The 16315-nt window shown below is 40.9% G+C and overlaps 1 protein-coding gene across 3 annotated transcripts in view; it reads left to right on the top strand.

The window, feature by feature from the left end:
- The window catches only part of C9 (complement C9), a 39528-nt gene extending 33179 nt beyond the window's left edge, over positions 1-6349 (top strand). Inside the window, exons 10-11 of one of the 3 annotated variants that reach the window (XM_041631343.1) lie at positions 3179-3407; positions 6181-6349. In XM_041631343.1, coding sequence (XP_041487277.1) covers positions 3179-3406 — 228 coding nt within the window. In that variant the 3' untranslated portion in view covers position 3407; positions 6181-6349. Of the gene's footprint in view, positions 1-3178; positions 3408-4132; positions 4446-6180 lie in introns of those variants that run through there. The other 2 variants (XM_041631344.1, XM_041631342.1) reach the window with 2 other exon arrangements.
- The last annotated feature ends 9966 nt before the right edge of the window (positions 6350-16315 follow it).

The following is a 16315-nucleotide window of genomic DNA, read 5'->3' as shown; positions in this document are numbered from 1 at the left end:
GTTTAAGGCAACTTAATAAGACCTTGTCTCAAAAACAAAAATGCATCTCCAGATACATCTCAGGGGTAGAGCCCTGACCTAGCCTAGACAAGGGCCTGTGCTCAACACTCTGGTACCACAAAACACACACACACACACGCACACACAAGCAAAATAAAAAATTATCAAGTTTGACCTTGAAATATATTCTAAGGAGTTTTGCTCTCATAAATCTTATAGAAATGGACCTTTGGGAGAATGGTTACTAATTTCATCAGGTAATCTGTCATCTACAATCACTAGTTCACCTTTGGGTGAGGAGAAGGATTCTATTGTCTGTAGACAACATGGCAAGTTCTGGGGATGCTGAAACAATTATCTTTTTACTTGATTGTTCAGAGACTTATGGGTTCTCTCCCTACCACCCTAAACTATTAAATTGTTTGTATTTAATCATCTGTTGCAAATTAAAGCAGCGATCTTCATAGTTAGGTTGGAAAAAAAGAGGTTCATCTTGGAAGAATGAGAAAGTCACATTATACTAAGTAAAACAATTGATAATTATGATGGTAGTATATATTGTAGTATATCTTATACTACAAAGACCATGGTGGGTTCCCAGTAGAACATCCCAACTCACCAAGGCCAGCTGGCCTGGGTCTGGAAAAGCCTGGGATAAAACCGGACTCTCTGAACATAGCGGACAATGAGGACTACTGAGAACTCAAGAACAATGGCAATGGGTTTCTGATCCTACTGCACGCACTGGCTTTGTGGGAGCCTAGGCAGTTTGGATGCTCAACTTACTAGACCTGGATGGAGGTGGGGGTTCCTTGGACTTCCCACAGGGCAGGGAACCCTGATTGCTTTTCGGGCTGGGGGTGGGGGGAGTTAATTGGGGGAGGGGGAGGGAAATGGGAGGCGGTGGCGGGGAAGAGACAGAAATCTTTAATAAATAAATAAATTTTAAAAAAAAAAGACCATGGTGGTACTGTACTAAATAGAGCCTGTGGCTTTCAATATCCCAATGTCTTGCTCTTGGCCTCCCTCCATACAAAGAATACAGGCTGACTACTGTCACAGTCTTCAATCTTCAGGAAAAAATGTTAATCTCACTTCCAGCTTGCTTGTAGACTGCCGCAAATAGCCTACATCTTGTCTCCACAGATCGCTGAACACTGTTTATTTTTCCCTTATAGCCACTGTTTCAATCAAATCCTTAACATGTCAGCAGAGAGAAACTATGTCTATTCCAGATTACCAGAGAGATACAACGCTTCCAACCTCTGCCAAAGCACAGGCATCTAGATGAGCGTAGCTGTAATTTAATACACTGGCTTCCTGTAAGGTTTTGTTTTGACATTATAAGAAACAAGATTATGTAAGCCCACTTCATTTTCTGAAAGGATGTTATGTAATAAATGTTCCCTTTATGGGAACTCATGGGAAATATTAGTCTTTAATCTCATTTTGGTTCTCCTGGAAATCAGGTGCACTTTCTTATATGCACGGGATTGATAAATCCCCTTGTATGTTATTTCAGAGGACTAGCAGATGTAGCCAAATTCGTGGCTCACCTGGTGCAAATGGATGCGTTCTTCTGACTTGAATCTTGCTCCTTAGCGCCACCTCTGCCCCTCACCTTTTCTGGTCTCAGTGTTTCTTTGCCACTTCCCCTTTTCCGACTCTCACTCTTCCCTTTGAGGACGTGGGCAATCTACGTTCTGAGCTTCTCAAATGCCATGAGATAACAACAAATGGAGAACAAACCTGCCACTTTGTTCTGTTGTATTCTGAGCAGACGTGCACTGGATGGTACCGACCGCCCGTATTTTAAAGGGCCACATGTTAGCGTTCTGTAGGCTACAGCCATAATGGCACAGTGCATGCTGTGTCTATCTCTCTTCCATAGGGGTAAAAAATAATTCTCATTCCATTAAGGAACCACATTTGGTCCATTTCCTTGATGACGTTGCTAATTATTTTGGATGACTGGAAGATATCTAAATGTGATTAATATGAAACTTGATATTTTAGCAAGTTTCATGATAGACTGTCTTCTTAAATATGTCTACAATGACAGGAGAGCTGGTGAGTATAGGAGAAAAACCTCAAAACCTTTTTGTACTTACTAGAAGACAAAACTCAGCTAAGGTAAGCTGAGCAGAATGCCTTCAGGGGCTGTGCTGACACTAGGGTTTAGGCCTCTTTGAAACTGTCACTGCCGCGTGGCCTTCATCTTTATCTCTTTGAACACTATTTTGATAGCATTATCCAAACTGTTTCCTCTGCGTCCCTTCAGTCCCATATCTTAGATTATCTGGCCTTGACTTTCTTTTGAAGGCAAAACAAGATAATTTTTTTTTCCAAAATCCAAAATAACTCTGCTGCATGCTCACCCCAATTATGCCACTGTGGCAGAGTTGGGAAGACGTTTCTTTCTTCTAAAGGGATAGAACCAACTTGAAATATGAGTAAGGGCACTGTCTTGGGGTTTTATTTCTATGATTAGATGTCACGACCACAGCAACTCTTAAAAAGAAAAAAAAATTAACTGGGGCTGGCTTACCATTCAGAGGGTCAGTCCTTTATAATAATAATCACGGTGGAAAGCATGGCAGCATGCAGGCAGACATGGTGCTGGAGAAGGAGCTGAGAGCCCTCCATCTGGATCTGCAGGCAGCAGAGAGAGACTGAGCCACACGAGAAATGGCTTGAGTTTCCGAGTCCTCAGTCTCCTTCTCCCTATGATACACTTCTTCCAACAACACCTTCTCTACCAAGGCCACACCTCCTAGTGGTGCCACTCCGTATGGACCTATGGGGGCCATTTTTATTGTTTACCAAAAATATATTAGTGGACGGTTGTGAAGCCTTGGTAGATGTTGGCATTTTCATCTTAATGGTATTGCAAATAACATCTCCCAGCACTGGCTTCCCACTGACTTGATGACAGTTTTGATATAGAGATGACCTTCTCACTCTCTTTATTTGTAAATGTTACCTCCATGATAGCATGCATTGTGACTACTTTTGATCACTAAAGTAACCTCAAAAGCTAACGTTGTATCTGGCAACAATAACCGTTCAATAAGCTTCCAGAAAATCAAAGAATTTGTGAGTCAGTGATTGAGTGAATGGTGTTTTACAAGTTCCTTTGTAGAAAAAGACACAAGACTGAATCTTTTCTTTCTTACAGCTCGCCCCTATATATAATCTGGTTCCTTTGAAAATAAAAGATTCATACATAAAGAGACAAAACTTGGAAAGAGCTATCGAAAACTATATCAATGAGTTCAATGTGAAAAAATGCCATCCGTGTCAAAATGGAGGCACAGTGGTTCTCCTGGACGGACAGTGCCTGTGCTCCTGCCCACCCGCATATAAGGGGATCGCCTGTGAAATCAGTGAACGAAAGTTCACTTAAGGTGAGATGAACTTATTTTGATATTTTTAAAGACAATAGTATTCACCATATGGTTAGATGATATAAAAATGAACTCTTAAATTATTTTGTCATGAACTCCTATACTATATTACATATAGTCTAAATATATCAGTACTTACTAAGTAGTACAGATTGACAAATCAGCCCTCATATTCCATTTTAACATCATCTACCTCTACATATTATTTAAACAGCAATATATACTATAATATAAAATATATTGTATAATATATTATATATAAGCAAATTGATTGTATGATTCCCTCTCCCTACCTCTCCCTTACATTCTTCTGTACTTTGATTGTTTCCTTTCTTCTCTCCTTCATTTCTTCTTTTAGTCTCCTGGTTATGCTAATCTATAGGCATGATAGAGACATGCAATCCGGAAACCAAATCAATTAATATCTCCACTGAATGCTTTCTAATTTCCCTAGGAATGGGTTTTCTGCTTGTGTGCACCCTACACTTTCCCTTAGCTATTCCAGCATCCATTTCCTTGACCTTCCCAACACAAGCTAAACAGCTCCTTCCACTGTGGAAATGAGCCTCATATTTGACTCTGATGCATCGTTTTCGTCCTGGTGCCTGGACAAGTGTGCTTCGTGGTGACACAGACAGCTGTAGGGAGAACACATGCGTGGGATATGGTCCCAAAGTTGAAGCCCGATTCAACATGAAGGTTTTACATCTTTGTGTTTTCTATAGGAATAAAAAAAAAAAAAAAGCAAATCCAGGTTCACATGGAAAAGGGGGAAAATATACCAAGACTTTCCAATTTCATATCCCACCCCGAAACGAAACCTCACTGCCAAGTGGAAATCTGCTTGCTTCATGGAAATCTTACCAACCCCTGAAGTTTTCTCTCTTTTAGGTCCACAGTGCCTCCCCCCTCCTTTAACGCCTATAATGCTTCCATTTCTCGTTCCTTAATGAAGAGTCAGCAGTGAGATACGCCAGGACTGCTTTTTCCCACAGGCGATGCCAATCTCTTGTTAATAAAGCAAAGTTAAATTAAAAACAGAACGTTGTTCTAAAAGGCTTTAAGTAATTGCCAAGCTGCTTTGTATGATTAATATATTCCACCAGTCCCATTACCGAATCTGTACCGTGTAATTTCGCTCTTATGTACGGAGTTGTTTCATTTGCCTGTGCGTTTATATGTGCATGCGCTCATTTGGCAGATGCTGGACGCCTACCACAGGCGCAGCACTCCGCTCCTATTGGGCTTTGATGTCCGACTTAACTCTGCGTGTCTGGGAGGGAAGGCTGTGATATGTACACCAACAACTGCCGGGTTAAGCCTTGTGAAATGGCCTCCGTTTTGCAAACAAAACAAACTCCAGCAATTTCATACAGTTTAGTTTTGAGTTGTCAGGCTTCTGAGCTGTGTAGGGTAAGGCTGCCCAGAGAAGGAGCTGATTAAAATTGGCTATAGTCTTCCCACGAAACGGCAGTAGAGTCTGAGGAGTGTGTGTGTGTGTGTGTATCACACAGAGAGAGAGAGAGAGAGAGAGAGAGAGAGAGAGAGAGAGAGAGAGAGAGACAGAGACAGAGAGAGAGAGACAGAGAGAGAGAGAGAGAGACAGAGACAGAGAGACAGAGAGAGAGAGAGAGAGAGAGAGAGAGAGAGTAGGGAAGGAGAGCAGGACAGTAAGACTGAGCACACATGTGGACCATCACACATGTAGAGGGCAGGAAACAACCTCGGTGCTGGTCCCTGCCTTCCACCTTAAGACAGGGTGACTTTGCTGATTGGCTTTGATATTTTTCTACTGTACACACCCAGCTAACTGGTTTTCATGTTTCTGGGGATCCTTCTGTCTCTGATTCCCAACTCTCCAGAAGAGCTATGGGACTAGAGATGCTCACACCAAGTGTAGACTTTTTACATAGGCCCCCAAGATCCAAACACAGGTCCTTGTGCTTACACAGAAAGCAATCTTATAAACCAAGCAAGTTCTCCTAGACCTGAGAACTCTTGGTTTTAAAAGGGTCTGAAGGAAAGGAGGGGGAAGGTAATGGAGGGAAGGAGAGAATGGAAAAAGAGGAGACAGAGAGAAATAGTCAGAGAATAAAGAAATGCGGTGGGGAGGCAAAATACTAAAGGGAAAATGTAAAATCAAAATTAGCTACCACATAATTAAATACAAATATCATATAGCATGACAATTCCACTGTTGCTCTTACTATTAGATATTCCACACATCTATAAATTTAGATTTTTTCAGTTCATAGAAATTCTCAGTGATTACTGAATACATAAATTATTCATAGGCAAATAATTTCAAAGGTGGAAGTTTAAACTAAGCATCAAGACTTTTAACAGCAAACAAAAATGTTACTAGCTATGAGATGCATTGTGATACAGAATAATATTATTAAATTTATTATGGGTACAATATTCAAAGTGCCAGACTTCCTGGAACTTAAATTGTGTCGGGTGAGTTCACAAGAATTTCTCTACTCTGCATATTCTGTACCTGAACACTGAGTTAATTAAAAAGATTTGCAATTTGTTGGCTACACAAACATAAATTCTAGACTCTGTTCTTAATCTGCTGTTGAGAGGTTTTGACTGGGAGTCTTCGGATCAAGGGAAGTTACTGGAGTAACTACTAAGAATCCTTTTAATGGTTCTGAATCGCAAATGTCAGAGGATAATAGGGTGACGCTGCTGCCCCATCTGTCACCCCACTGATCGCCAGGCCTGCTTCGGCTGATCTGGCTCATCGAGTGTCCTCTTCCTCCCTCAGCACTCCGTGTGAGTCCCTCTGAAACTCAGTCAAAAAGGAAAAGAAATGACCGTCCCCAAATAAAGGAGCAGTGGCCTTCATGCAAGGGTAAGAATAGCCACAGTCCCCTGTTAGAACCCCTAACAGCTTTTCAAATGTCAAATGGAAAACAATAAAAACTTGGTCAGGACTCCTCGGTTCAATTTATTCATTTATCATAGTCGGGAGAGGAATGTAACTGTGGGGATGGTCTCAGTCCATTGACTCATTTTCATACTCAAACTCGTTCTTTCTCCTCTCTCGTCTCTCCTTCCCTCACCGCTCCCTCTCCTCCCCAGAGCTATCTATAGACCTAGTAATTCACTTCCAGGTTCTTTATTGGCAGCACTCTAACTTCAAATGTAAACTGCCTGGCAAACTATGTTTCCAGCAGGGTGCACCCTTGAGACATCAAAAACAACCCAATAGTGCTCAGTGCACAGCAGAAATTCTCTAAGTCTAATGGAGGGAGACAACTAGACAGCAAGAGTGACAACGACCTGCTGGGCAAGAGGCAGTCTATGCCCTCATTGGTCTGTTCGGAAAAACCAGTGTACCTTTGTCCATGCAGGGGCATGCAGTGTGGCTGCCTCATCCCATATGCCCTCTGAAGGAGCACACCATCATTCTGGGAGACACATGTATGAGGATAATTGCCCTCTGAAGTCCACACTAACATTAAAAACTCTCACACTAAACCAATATTGAAAGAGGACGTTATTGGGATCTCTGTGAGTTCGAGGCCAGCCTGATCTACATAGCTAGTTCCAGGACAGCTAGGACTACACAGAGAAACCCTGTCTCAAAAAAAAAAAAAAAGAAAGAAAGAAAGAAAGAAAGAAAGAAAAAAAAAGAAAGGAAGGAATTAAGGAAAGAAACCATTATCAAAATGACTCAAGTTAATTAGATAGGTGTTCATGTTTCTTGGTGCTTGGTGGGCTAAGGAATGGCCAGAGATTTGCTGGGTAATACTTTGCCTTTTATTGTACTCAAAATTTGGGCTGTTTGTTCTTGTTTGTTTATTTGTTTGTTTGTTTCGAGATGGGTTTCTTTGTGTAGCTTAGACCAGGCTAATCTTGAACTCACAAAGAGCCACCTGCCTCTGCTTCAGGAATGCTGGAATTAAAGGCATATACAACCAATGTCTGGTTTGTTTATTCATTTCTTATCACTGACAGTTAAAAGAAAATCAATATTCTGGGTATGAAAAATTATCCTGACCCCAGCCTTACACGATTGTCTGTCATTTAATGATAGTGTTTGTCCTAAATAGTTACTTATGAGAGAAAACCTAAAACAGTGGGCTCAACATACAGTTAAATTTTATTTTGATGAAATGATTTTATTTTACACACTCATAATTCCCAGGATAGTTAACATCTACCTCTCCACTTCCCCCACCCCTGTCCCTTTCAACCTAATCTTATACCAAGTAAATATTACTATGCTAAGAACAGCAAATTGTTCTAAGAAAAGAATAGTGTGGCAGCTTGACAATGGACAAGTTATTAAACCTTTAAGCCCTAAATAAATATGTTCAGGGATAGTAATAGGTCCTTCATGGAATTATTGATGTACAAATTCGTTGAGGTCAAGGTCCCTAAGAGACCTTTGCACCTAATAGGTGGCCTATAGTAGTGATTACTATTGTCATCATGCAAGGTTATTGGTCAAAACGTACCATGTGTGACATTAGATAAACAAGAAGATTCTATCTGAAAATTGAGAAAAACAGTCCATGGCAGATCACCTTAGTAACTTGCCTCTAAAAAGTAGATTGGTGGCCTGCTTTTGTTTTGAAGATTGTCTTACAGTGGGCTTCTGTAACAACAAACACTAAACAGTGGCTTCTAGCAACAGAGCTGTGTTTCTTGCCTGTGTTAGAAGCTGGTGTGACAAGATCAAGGTAGCAGCAGACCCCGTGGCTGGTAAGAATGATGTGTGGATCACAGGGAGCATCATTCCACGGTGTTCTTAGACAGTGGAAGGAGAAAATAAACCCATGTTTATGAACATTTTAATCCATTTCACAAAAGCTCTGTTCCCATGACCTCAATGGTTCCCAGAGTCCCTACCTGTTATTGCCTTCACATTTAGGATTAGGTCTCATTTTATTGATTTGGGGAAAATAAGCATTCATAGCAAGTAGTTCTTGTTTTTTTTTTATATTATTGTGGTCAAATATTGGTAATATTCAACTTACTATTTTGGCTGGGCATGGTGGCAACCTTAGGAAGGATTATAGGATATCAGAAATGAGGGTAGCCTGGGTTACATTCAGAGGTGCTATCCAAAAATAAAAAATAATTTTAGATATCTGGCAATAAAAGTTTTTTAAAAAACTATTTTAAGTATTTGTAAGTGTGTGGTTCAATAGCATTAAGTACATTTACAGTGATGTACAACATCCCCTGAATTTCCTTCTACCGCAAACTAAAGTCCTGTGCCTATTAAGCAATGACTCCAATCTCCATTCTGCCAGCTCTGGTTCCAGCTCGTCTGTTCTCTGTTCTAGGAATTTGCCTACATTAGGCACCACTTATAGATGGGACAAGAGAACAGTTGTTCTTTTGTGTGTGGCTTATTTCACTTAGCATAACATGTCAAAGTTCATCTCTATTATAGAGTATGTTAACATATAACTTGTTTTGTTTTGCTTTGCTTTGGTGATAGTCTCTTGGAGCCAGTGGCTACCTTGAATGCTGATCATCTGGCCTTTGCCTGCTAAGTGTTATGACTATAGACCTGCGTCCCAGCATTAAGCCTCATAATTGTATCTTGGGGTGAGATAATACGACATATATACATTATATACATTAATTCTCCATTTCTTTATGATGGACACCTGAGTTGCTTTCACAGTTGAATAATGGTCTTCTAGCAATAAGTGTGCAATTATCTCATTGAGTCTCTTTTAACTTCACTCTTAGGGGCTGGGTGTAGCTCAGTTGGTAACGTGCTTGCCCAGAATGAATGAGACCCTGGGTTCAATCCCCAGTACTCTGTTAGTCCAGGTGTGCCGGTGTACACCTGCAAAACCAGGAGTTGGGGGGTAGAGGCAAGAGGATCAGAATTCAAGGTCATCTTCAGTTGTGCAGTCAGTGTGGGACTAACCTGAAATACATGAGACCTGTCTCTACAACCTAAATAAACAAACAATTCCACAGGGATATACCTAGAAGAAGTGTTGCTGGATCTTTGTCAACCTATGCTGTTTGTTGAGGAATGCATTGGTTTTTCCATAGCAGTTGTATCATTTTTCAGTCTCAGTAATAATAATGACCTGTTTCAATTTCTTAATTTCTAACCAATATTTGTAACCTTCTGCTCTTTTTATATAATAGAAATCCTCATGAGCATGGAGTATTATCACAAAGTGGCATTAACTTGAACTCTCCTATTAGTGATATTGAGTATTTTTAATAGACATTATTGGGCATAAATACATTCAATTTCTGTGCCTATTTTGAATCAAGTAGTTTGCTGTGTTGTTTAGTTATAGGAGTTCTTTATATATTCTGGATACTAATCCCTTGTCAAGTATTTGCTTTAAAAATGTGATCTTCCATTCTGGAGTTCCATTTTTAATCTCTCTATGGTGTCCTTTGATGCCATTAAAATTTAATGCCTTTAATGCCATTAAAGTTCATTTTACGTATTTCTTCTTTTGTTGGCTGAGAAACTGAGGTCATATTCAAGAAATTATGAGACCCAAAAATCAGTTTTCCCACCCTTTTCCCAGTTTTTTCTAAGTGTTTATAACTTTATTAGTTCTGATATTTGGGTGTTTAGTTTATTTTATCCGATATAATGTCAGGCTCCAGACCACTCCTTAGCAAGTGTATATTAAATCTTTCTAGTATCATTCAATGACTTAATGATTCTTTTGTTCAAACCTTATGGTAAATTGCTAAAGTTAATAACCCAAGAATGGATCAAAGAAAAGACAGCTAGAATAGCATTAAATTGCTTGAAAAATCAGATTTAATAAATTTGTTTTCAAATAGGCGTTATAGTTTCTCCTAATAACATTAAGTAAAACCACTGACTTCCAAAATGCCCCATAAGAATGCCTTAGTGTGCTGGGCGGTAGTGGTGCACGCCTTTAATCCCAGTACTCGGGAGGCAGAGGCAGGCGGATCTCTGTGAGTTCGAGGCCAGCCTGGTCTACAAGAGCTAGTTCCAGGAAAGGAACCAAAAGCTACGGAGAAACCCTGTCTCGAAAAATTAAAAAAAAAAAAAAAAAGAATGCCTTAGTGTTGGGTGTAGAAACATGGCTCAGAAACTAAGAACTACATCTTCTCTTCCGGAGGATCAGGGTTGGATTCCTAGCCGCCACATGGCAGCTTGCTAGTATTTGTAACTCCAGGTATGGAGTTCCAATGCCCTTTTCTGCCCTCTGTGGGCACTGACCACATATAGTACATGGATATGCATGCAGGCAAAACACTTATGTGTAGAATAATAAATGTTTAGAAAGAATGTACTGGTGGTATGAAGAGGCAAGCACGGCTGCCTTCTAAAATGCACCATACAGTTAAATACAGAAGCATTCCCATTCTGACCACAGGGAAGATTGACAGAAAGTTAAGCCAATAGCAGGTTGAATGATTCCATATGTAGAGAGGCTTCCTGTCTAGTGGACCCTAGCCCACAAATGGAGACTTAGAGTGGCTCTAAGCTACAAAGAGTGAGGATATGACAGAAGATGGAGGGAAGCTTATGGAAAAAAGAAAAACATCAAGATTGTTCTAAAATGTACTATTTTAAACAAATTTGTGAAAACATTCTAAAAGGAAACAAGATATGAGCTCTGGTAACTAAAAGGAGACAAGATATGCCCTCTGGTAACATTTACACTATTTTGAAATGAAGTTGTTTCTATCTTCAAATACTGAGATAAGACTAAAAGTTTGCCCCTTATTTTCTCTCTGTCTGTAAAATTACAAGGCACGGCTGCTTATTTGCCTACTCCTCATAATGATTCTTTCTGCTGGACAAGAAACTTCCGAAGGAAAGAGCCTAGGAAGGAAGAAGCGGCAGGAGGAGAAGAAAAGAAAGGTGGACAATCAAGGACAATGCCAAGATCCACTCTGTGCGGGGCTTTTCCTTTCTTCTGCCCACTATCCAAGTTGGCAAAGGCAGAATCCAAGCCCTTGAAGTTGTATATGCCAAAAGACACAAACCTACGATTAAGAGATTACATTTAGATGTGTTCTTCAGAAGAATAAGCATGAGCTATAGAAGTAGGAAATGAGCCGGGCAGTGGCAGTGCAGGCCTTTAATCCCAGCCCTCGGAGGCAGGTGGGTTTCTGTGAGTTCAAGGCCAGCCTGGTCTACAGAGCAAGTTTCAGAACAGGCTCCAAATCTAGGAAGAAACCCATCCCAAAATAAACAAACAAACAAATAAAAATTAAAAGAAGAAGTAAGAAATGGAGGACACAACCAGCAGACTCAGAGAGATTCAAGTCCCCAAATACCGAAGAAAGGATAAGTCATGAATTAGAAACAAAAGAGCAAAACCACAGAATGCAGGAATTGCACACAAAGTGTGTCCTTTGTCTGCTCGTTGTCCACATTAGTTGGCTTGATGAAAGCCTCCTTAGGATCCGAGTTCCTTTTCCATAGTCCTGCTACCGCTTAGTAAATAGTCACCCAGGTTTGCCTGTGAAGGGTAGCTGTTCCTTGCCCTTCTAGAGTTTAAAGATAACTTTCACTTCTTATTGAAACATATTAAGAACTCTCCTTTGACCAAAGGGTAAATACATTTGAAAGTCACTGAATGTAATTAACATTCCTTCTTCCAGATACTTGATGCTCTTAATCATTTTTTAGACTTTTATTTTAATTTTATGCATTTGAGTGTTTTGCCTGTGTGTATGTCTGTATATCATGCATGTTTGTGACCAGAAAAGGGCACTGGGTCCCTTGGAACTGGGGTTACCGATGGTTGTAAACTAGCTGGGCATCAAACCCGGGGTACTCTTCAAGAGCAACAATTGCCCTTAACAGCTGTGCCACCTCTCCAGCCCCTTAACAGCGTTGCTTTTATTATTTTCGATTATCAATATGCATGTGTACATGTTGGTATGCACACAGAAATCTAAGTGCCTGTGGAGGTCAACGGCTCCAGATTCCCCTGGTAGGCCTAGTTATAGGTGATAACTATACGTCTAGGTAGGCCACCCTACATAGGTGCTGGAAACCAAGTCAAGTCCTCTGAAAGAGCAATAGTCGCTCCTAACTGCTCTGCCATTTCTCCAGTCTCCAGCTCCTTGATGTTATGAAACACAACCTGCTTTCCTAAAAAAAATAGGAAGAAAGAGAAAGAAAAGGACCCATGCTTTGAAAACAAAAAGTAAAAGGAGGCCCGATTAAGAAGTGCCCGCTCTTCCCCACTTGCCTTCCTTAACTACACCGGCTGTCTTTCTCTCTTCCTGACTGTTCCCTATCTGGCCGAGCAGAAGCCTTAGTTTCCTTGAACTCCCGCGACTCTACTTCCTGAGTCAGAGCTGTCCTTAACGGGCACAGTGTAACTGCACGTGAGTCAAAAAGACAGACGCTTATAAAATGGTGGTTTTAACTGGTCTTGCCAGTGGGTTGGGTGTGGGAAACTGGGTCACTAGCCGCATCTGATTTGGATGCGTCCTCAGAGCGCTGCAGTGCCACGGTCCCAGCATGAACTTCTGTTTCAGCCGAGCAACGCCCATGGGGCGCTTTGTGGGATGGCATACGCGTGCAGTATCAGCATACAAAGCCATATCTGTTTTAATCAGATTCAAAAAAGAACACAGGAGTCCCAAATAGGTCTTTAAAAAAAAAAAAAACCTAATTTGTAATGTAGGCGTCAGGGGTAGAGGGCAGTGTGAAAAATAATTCTCACTGAGGAGGTACCATTTAACCCAACCCGCGTGACACCATTGAAGCATAAAGACAAACACACTGAAAAGCATCATCTCTTGTGTATTCAAAAAACTCCAAAGAAAGTGCGGGGGCAGGGGGGGTGCCTGAGGAAATTCCCAGGAGGAGGTGACATCACCATCCCTGTGTTCTCCTCTCTTGTATCTCCTATCCAGGCATGTTAGTGTCGTGTACATGGAATAGCTGTCTGTTAAAATCCTCCTGGTTATAAAGAAGAAATGGTATCAGAAATCATGTCTCCCTGACCTTCTATGCAATGTCCACCACGCTCCTTTGACGACATAACTGATAAAGCATTAGCAGTGTTTAAAAACATGATCCCTAGTGGAACTTAAATTCAGTCCTTGCTCTCTCCTTCATCTACTGCAAACTGACTTTATCTTTTATGTGCACTTGGTTCCTTTCACACATCCGTGTCTCTGGACTTCACCATTTCCATAAAGTCACCATGGTGACCACGGGACATGCATGCTCCTTTCTCCTTTGCCTGAGCAGAAAAAAAAAAATATTTCCTTCAATGCAAATGGGAAGAGAGAGCACGGACCACACTGTCTGAAGAATTATCAGCACTCTGCATTCCCTGGGCGACTCCTTCCTGCCAGGAGCAGGTATCGGTTCAGAGCTCAGGCTGAGAAAATGCAGCTTGCTTTACCTTTTGAAGATGACCCAAGGCCTTGATGTCCTGTCTCCTTGCATTAATCAGAGCCTGATGGACTTAGCTGAGTTCACAGGAAATATGATCGTTTTATTTTCCCTCATTGCAAGGTGGAATGTTTCGCATAACCTCTATAGTTCCAAAACTAAAAATAAGAACCGGTTGGGTGTTTAGAGTTAGGAAACAGAACTCCTTCGCCTTCCCTGTCTCAGCCGAAGGGGCTTCCTTAAAACTTCAGCAGTAACAAAAATTAACCTCACCCTGCGTTTAGAGACAAGCACAAGTTCAAATGGGATTCAGATAACTGTGACGATTCTGCAAGTTTCCGTACCCAGAGGCTAGTCTAACTGGCTACAGTTTTAACAAACGACTGCTAAATTTATCATGTCATTTTTATTCAGTTTTGGATATAAAGACTACGGCGATACTAAGCATAAGACATCCTGTAGCATGTAACGAAATGCCTTCGAACACTTGGGACTCACCTGGGAGGTTTAAACAAATCCTGATGTTTAGGCTTCAACCCAAGAGAGCCTGGTTGAGAGGCTGAAAGGGTTTGCACATTGGCAGGTTTTAAAAGTTCCCCAGGTGAGTCTGGTGTGCAGCCTCGCTAAAGGTCATTGTTTCAACCCTAACCAGTACCTGTACTGCGATAGTCTCCGTTCCAGCAGAACACTTCTGGACAGTTCCACCCCAGTGCCCTCGTGTCCAAATGTGTCATAGCTAAAAGCTTGCTGCTTTGCCCTGAGTGTCCTCCTGTATTCATGGGTTGTTTATAGGATGTCAAAAGCCAGGCAGTTTCCAGTTGCTGCCCACCACCCTAGATTAGAACCACACCTTAAACTCCACTCCTCTTCATAATGCCTAAAAATGTCCGGGCAATCACCAGACTGCTCTGTAGCCTGACCCTTGTTCCCCAGCCATATCTTGCTCTTTTTCTCCAGCAATAATGCTATCTACATTTATTTATTTTTATTTTTATTTATTTTTCTTTTTTTGAGGGTGTTTTCTAGACAGAATTTCTCTGTATAGCCCTGGCTGCCCTGGAACTCAATCTGTAGACTAGGCTGGCCTAGAACTCACAGAGATCCGCCTGCCTCTGCCTCCTGAGTGCTGAGAATTAAAGGTGTGCACCCCCACCATTCGGCCCCTTTATTAATTTTTTTGGCTATCTACATTTTTAATCGCAAACTGTTTCTTAGAAATACTTTCATATTAAGAAAGAAATAACAGAACTGGGCGTGGTGGTGCTTGCCTTGAATCCTAGCACTCCAAAGGCAGAGTCAGGCAGATCTTTATGAGCTCAAGGCCAGCCTGGTCTACAAGAGAATTCCAGGAAGTCAGGTCTGTTACACAGAGATACTGTTTCGATAAATCATAAGGGAAAGGGGGAAGAAAAAGGAAGAAATAACAGAGAATATATTTGTTGTTTAAGGTTTATTCTGTATGGATATGGTAGTGACTAAAGATAGCTCAGTGTCCTGTACAGAAACTTAGTGACCTTGGGTTTAATAATCAAACACCCTAGAACCTAACAGAAGAGCTAGAAGCCTGGGGCCCAGAGCTCAGGATTCAGCTGCCTTTCTTTGGCTGTGGAACAGAAAATTACCCATGCCCTTGAACTCACTTTGATGGCAAACTCTGCACTCAAAATAAAGGAGCTAAATCATGCATCAGATTGGGAATGATGAGATCTGAGAAAAAGATAAAATCCCCTGAACTATAGCTAGTTCAGAATGTATCTATTTAGCAATGTGGGTGTCAAAAGCAGCCGGCACTAACAAGCATTGCTCCACGATTAAGAAACCCATCTCTTAGCTTAACGTTTACTGCGCTTTCTGAGTGACCTGAATGACGTTCTGGGATAAGCTTTATGAATAGTGCTGCCGCTTAAATTTCACAGCAGGGGCACTAATGTATTTGAAGTTGTTGAGTGAATGCTCAGGTTCTTTTCATCCTTTTTTAATTTTATACTTATTTTTTTTTTACTGAACTGGTATGCATTCAAAGTTGAAAAACTGAAAAACAGCATAGAACAAAATAAGAAATACTTGTTATACCTCCAGTCAAGTCAATAAACTATTATCATTTTATTGTGATCCTTCATAAATGGATGGGTAGATGGCTAGATAGATGGATAAATAGATGTGGACAAACAATAGATTGATAGATATAGATGGATGGATGATTGATAGACATAAGATATTAGATAGACATAGATAGATAGATAGATAGATAGATAGATAGATAGAGGAAGATAGATAATCAACAGGTACATTCACATGCATCCCATAATAGAGGCTGTTAAGTATAAACAGGTTAATAACCCTGAGAATTCAGAATCCAGACCCTTTTTAAATTTGGTGTTAATCTCTCAGCCTCAAAGTTTCCCCTACCCCTTTCTCTCGGGTTGTTAACTATAACAAAGAGAAACCTGGCCAGTCATACAATATCCCTGGGCTGAGATAAAATGCAAATCGAGCCTTCTATATCAACGTGTGAAGGCTGGTTAGACCACACTGCTCAGAAAAGGAAGTATGC

Source organism: Microtus oregoni, unplaced genomic scaffold (genome assembly GCF_018167655.1).
Source record: "Microtus oregoni isolate MIOR12 unplaced genomic scaffold, Mior012 000036F_ref0000092, whole genome shotgun sequence".
Taxonomy (NCBI): Eukaryota; Metazoa; Chordata; class Mammalia; order Rodentia; family Cricetidae; genus Microtus; species Microtus oregoni.
Note: the sequence above shows the minus strand (reverse complement) of the source record. Positions and strands in the feature narration are given on the sequence as shown.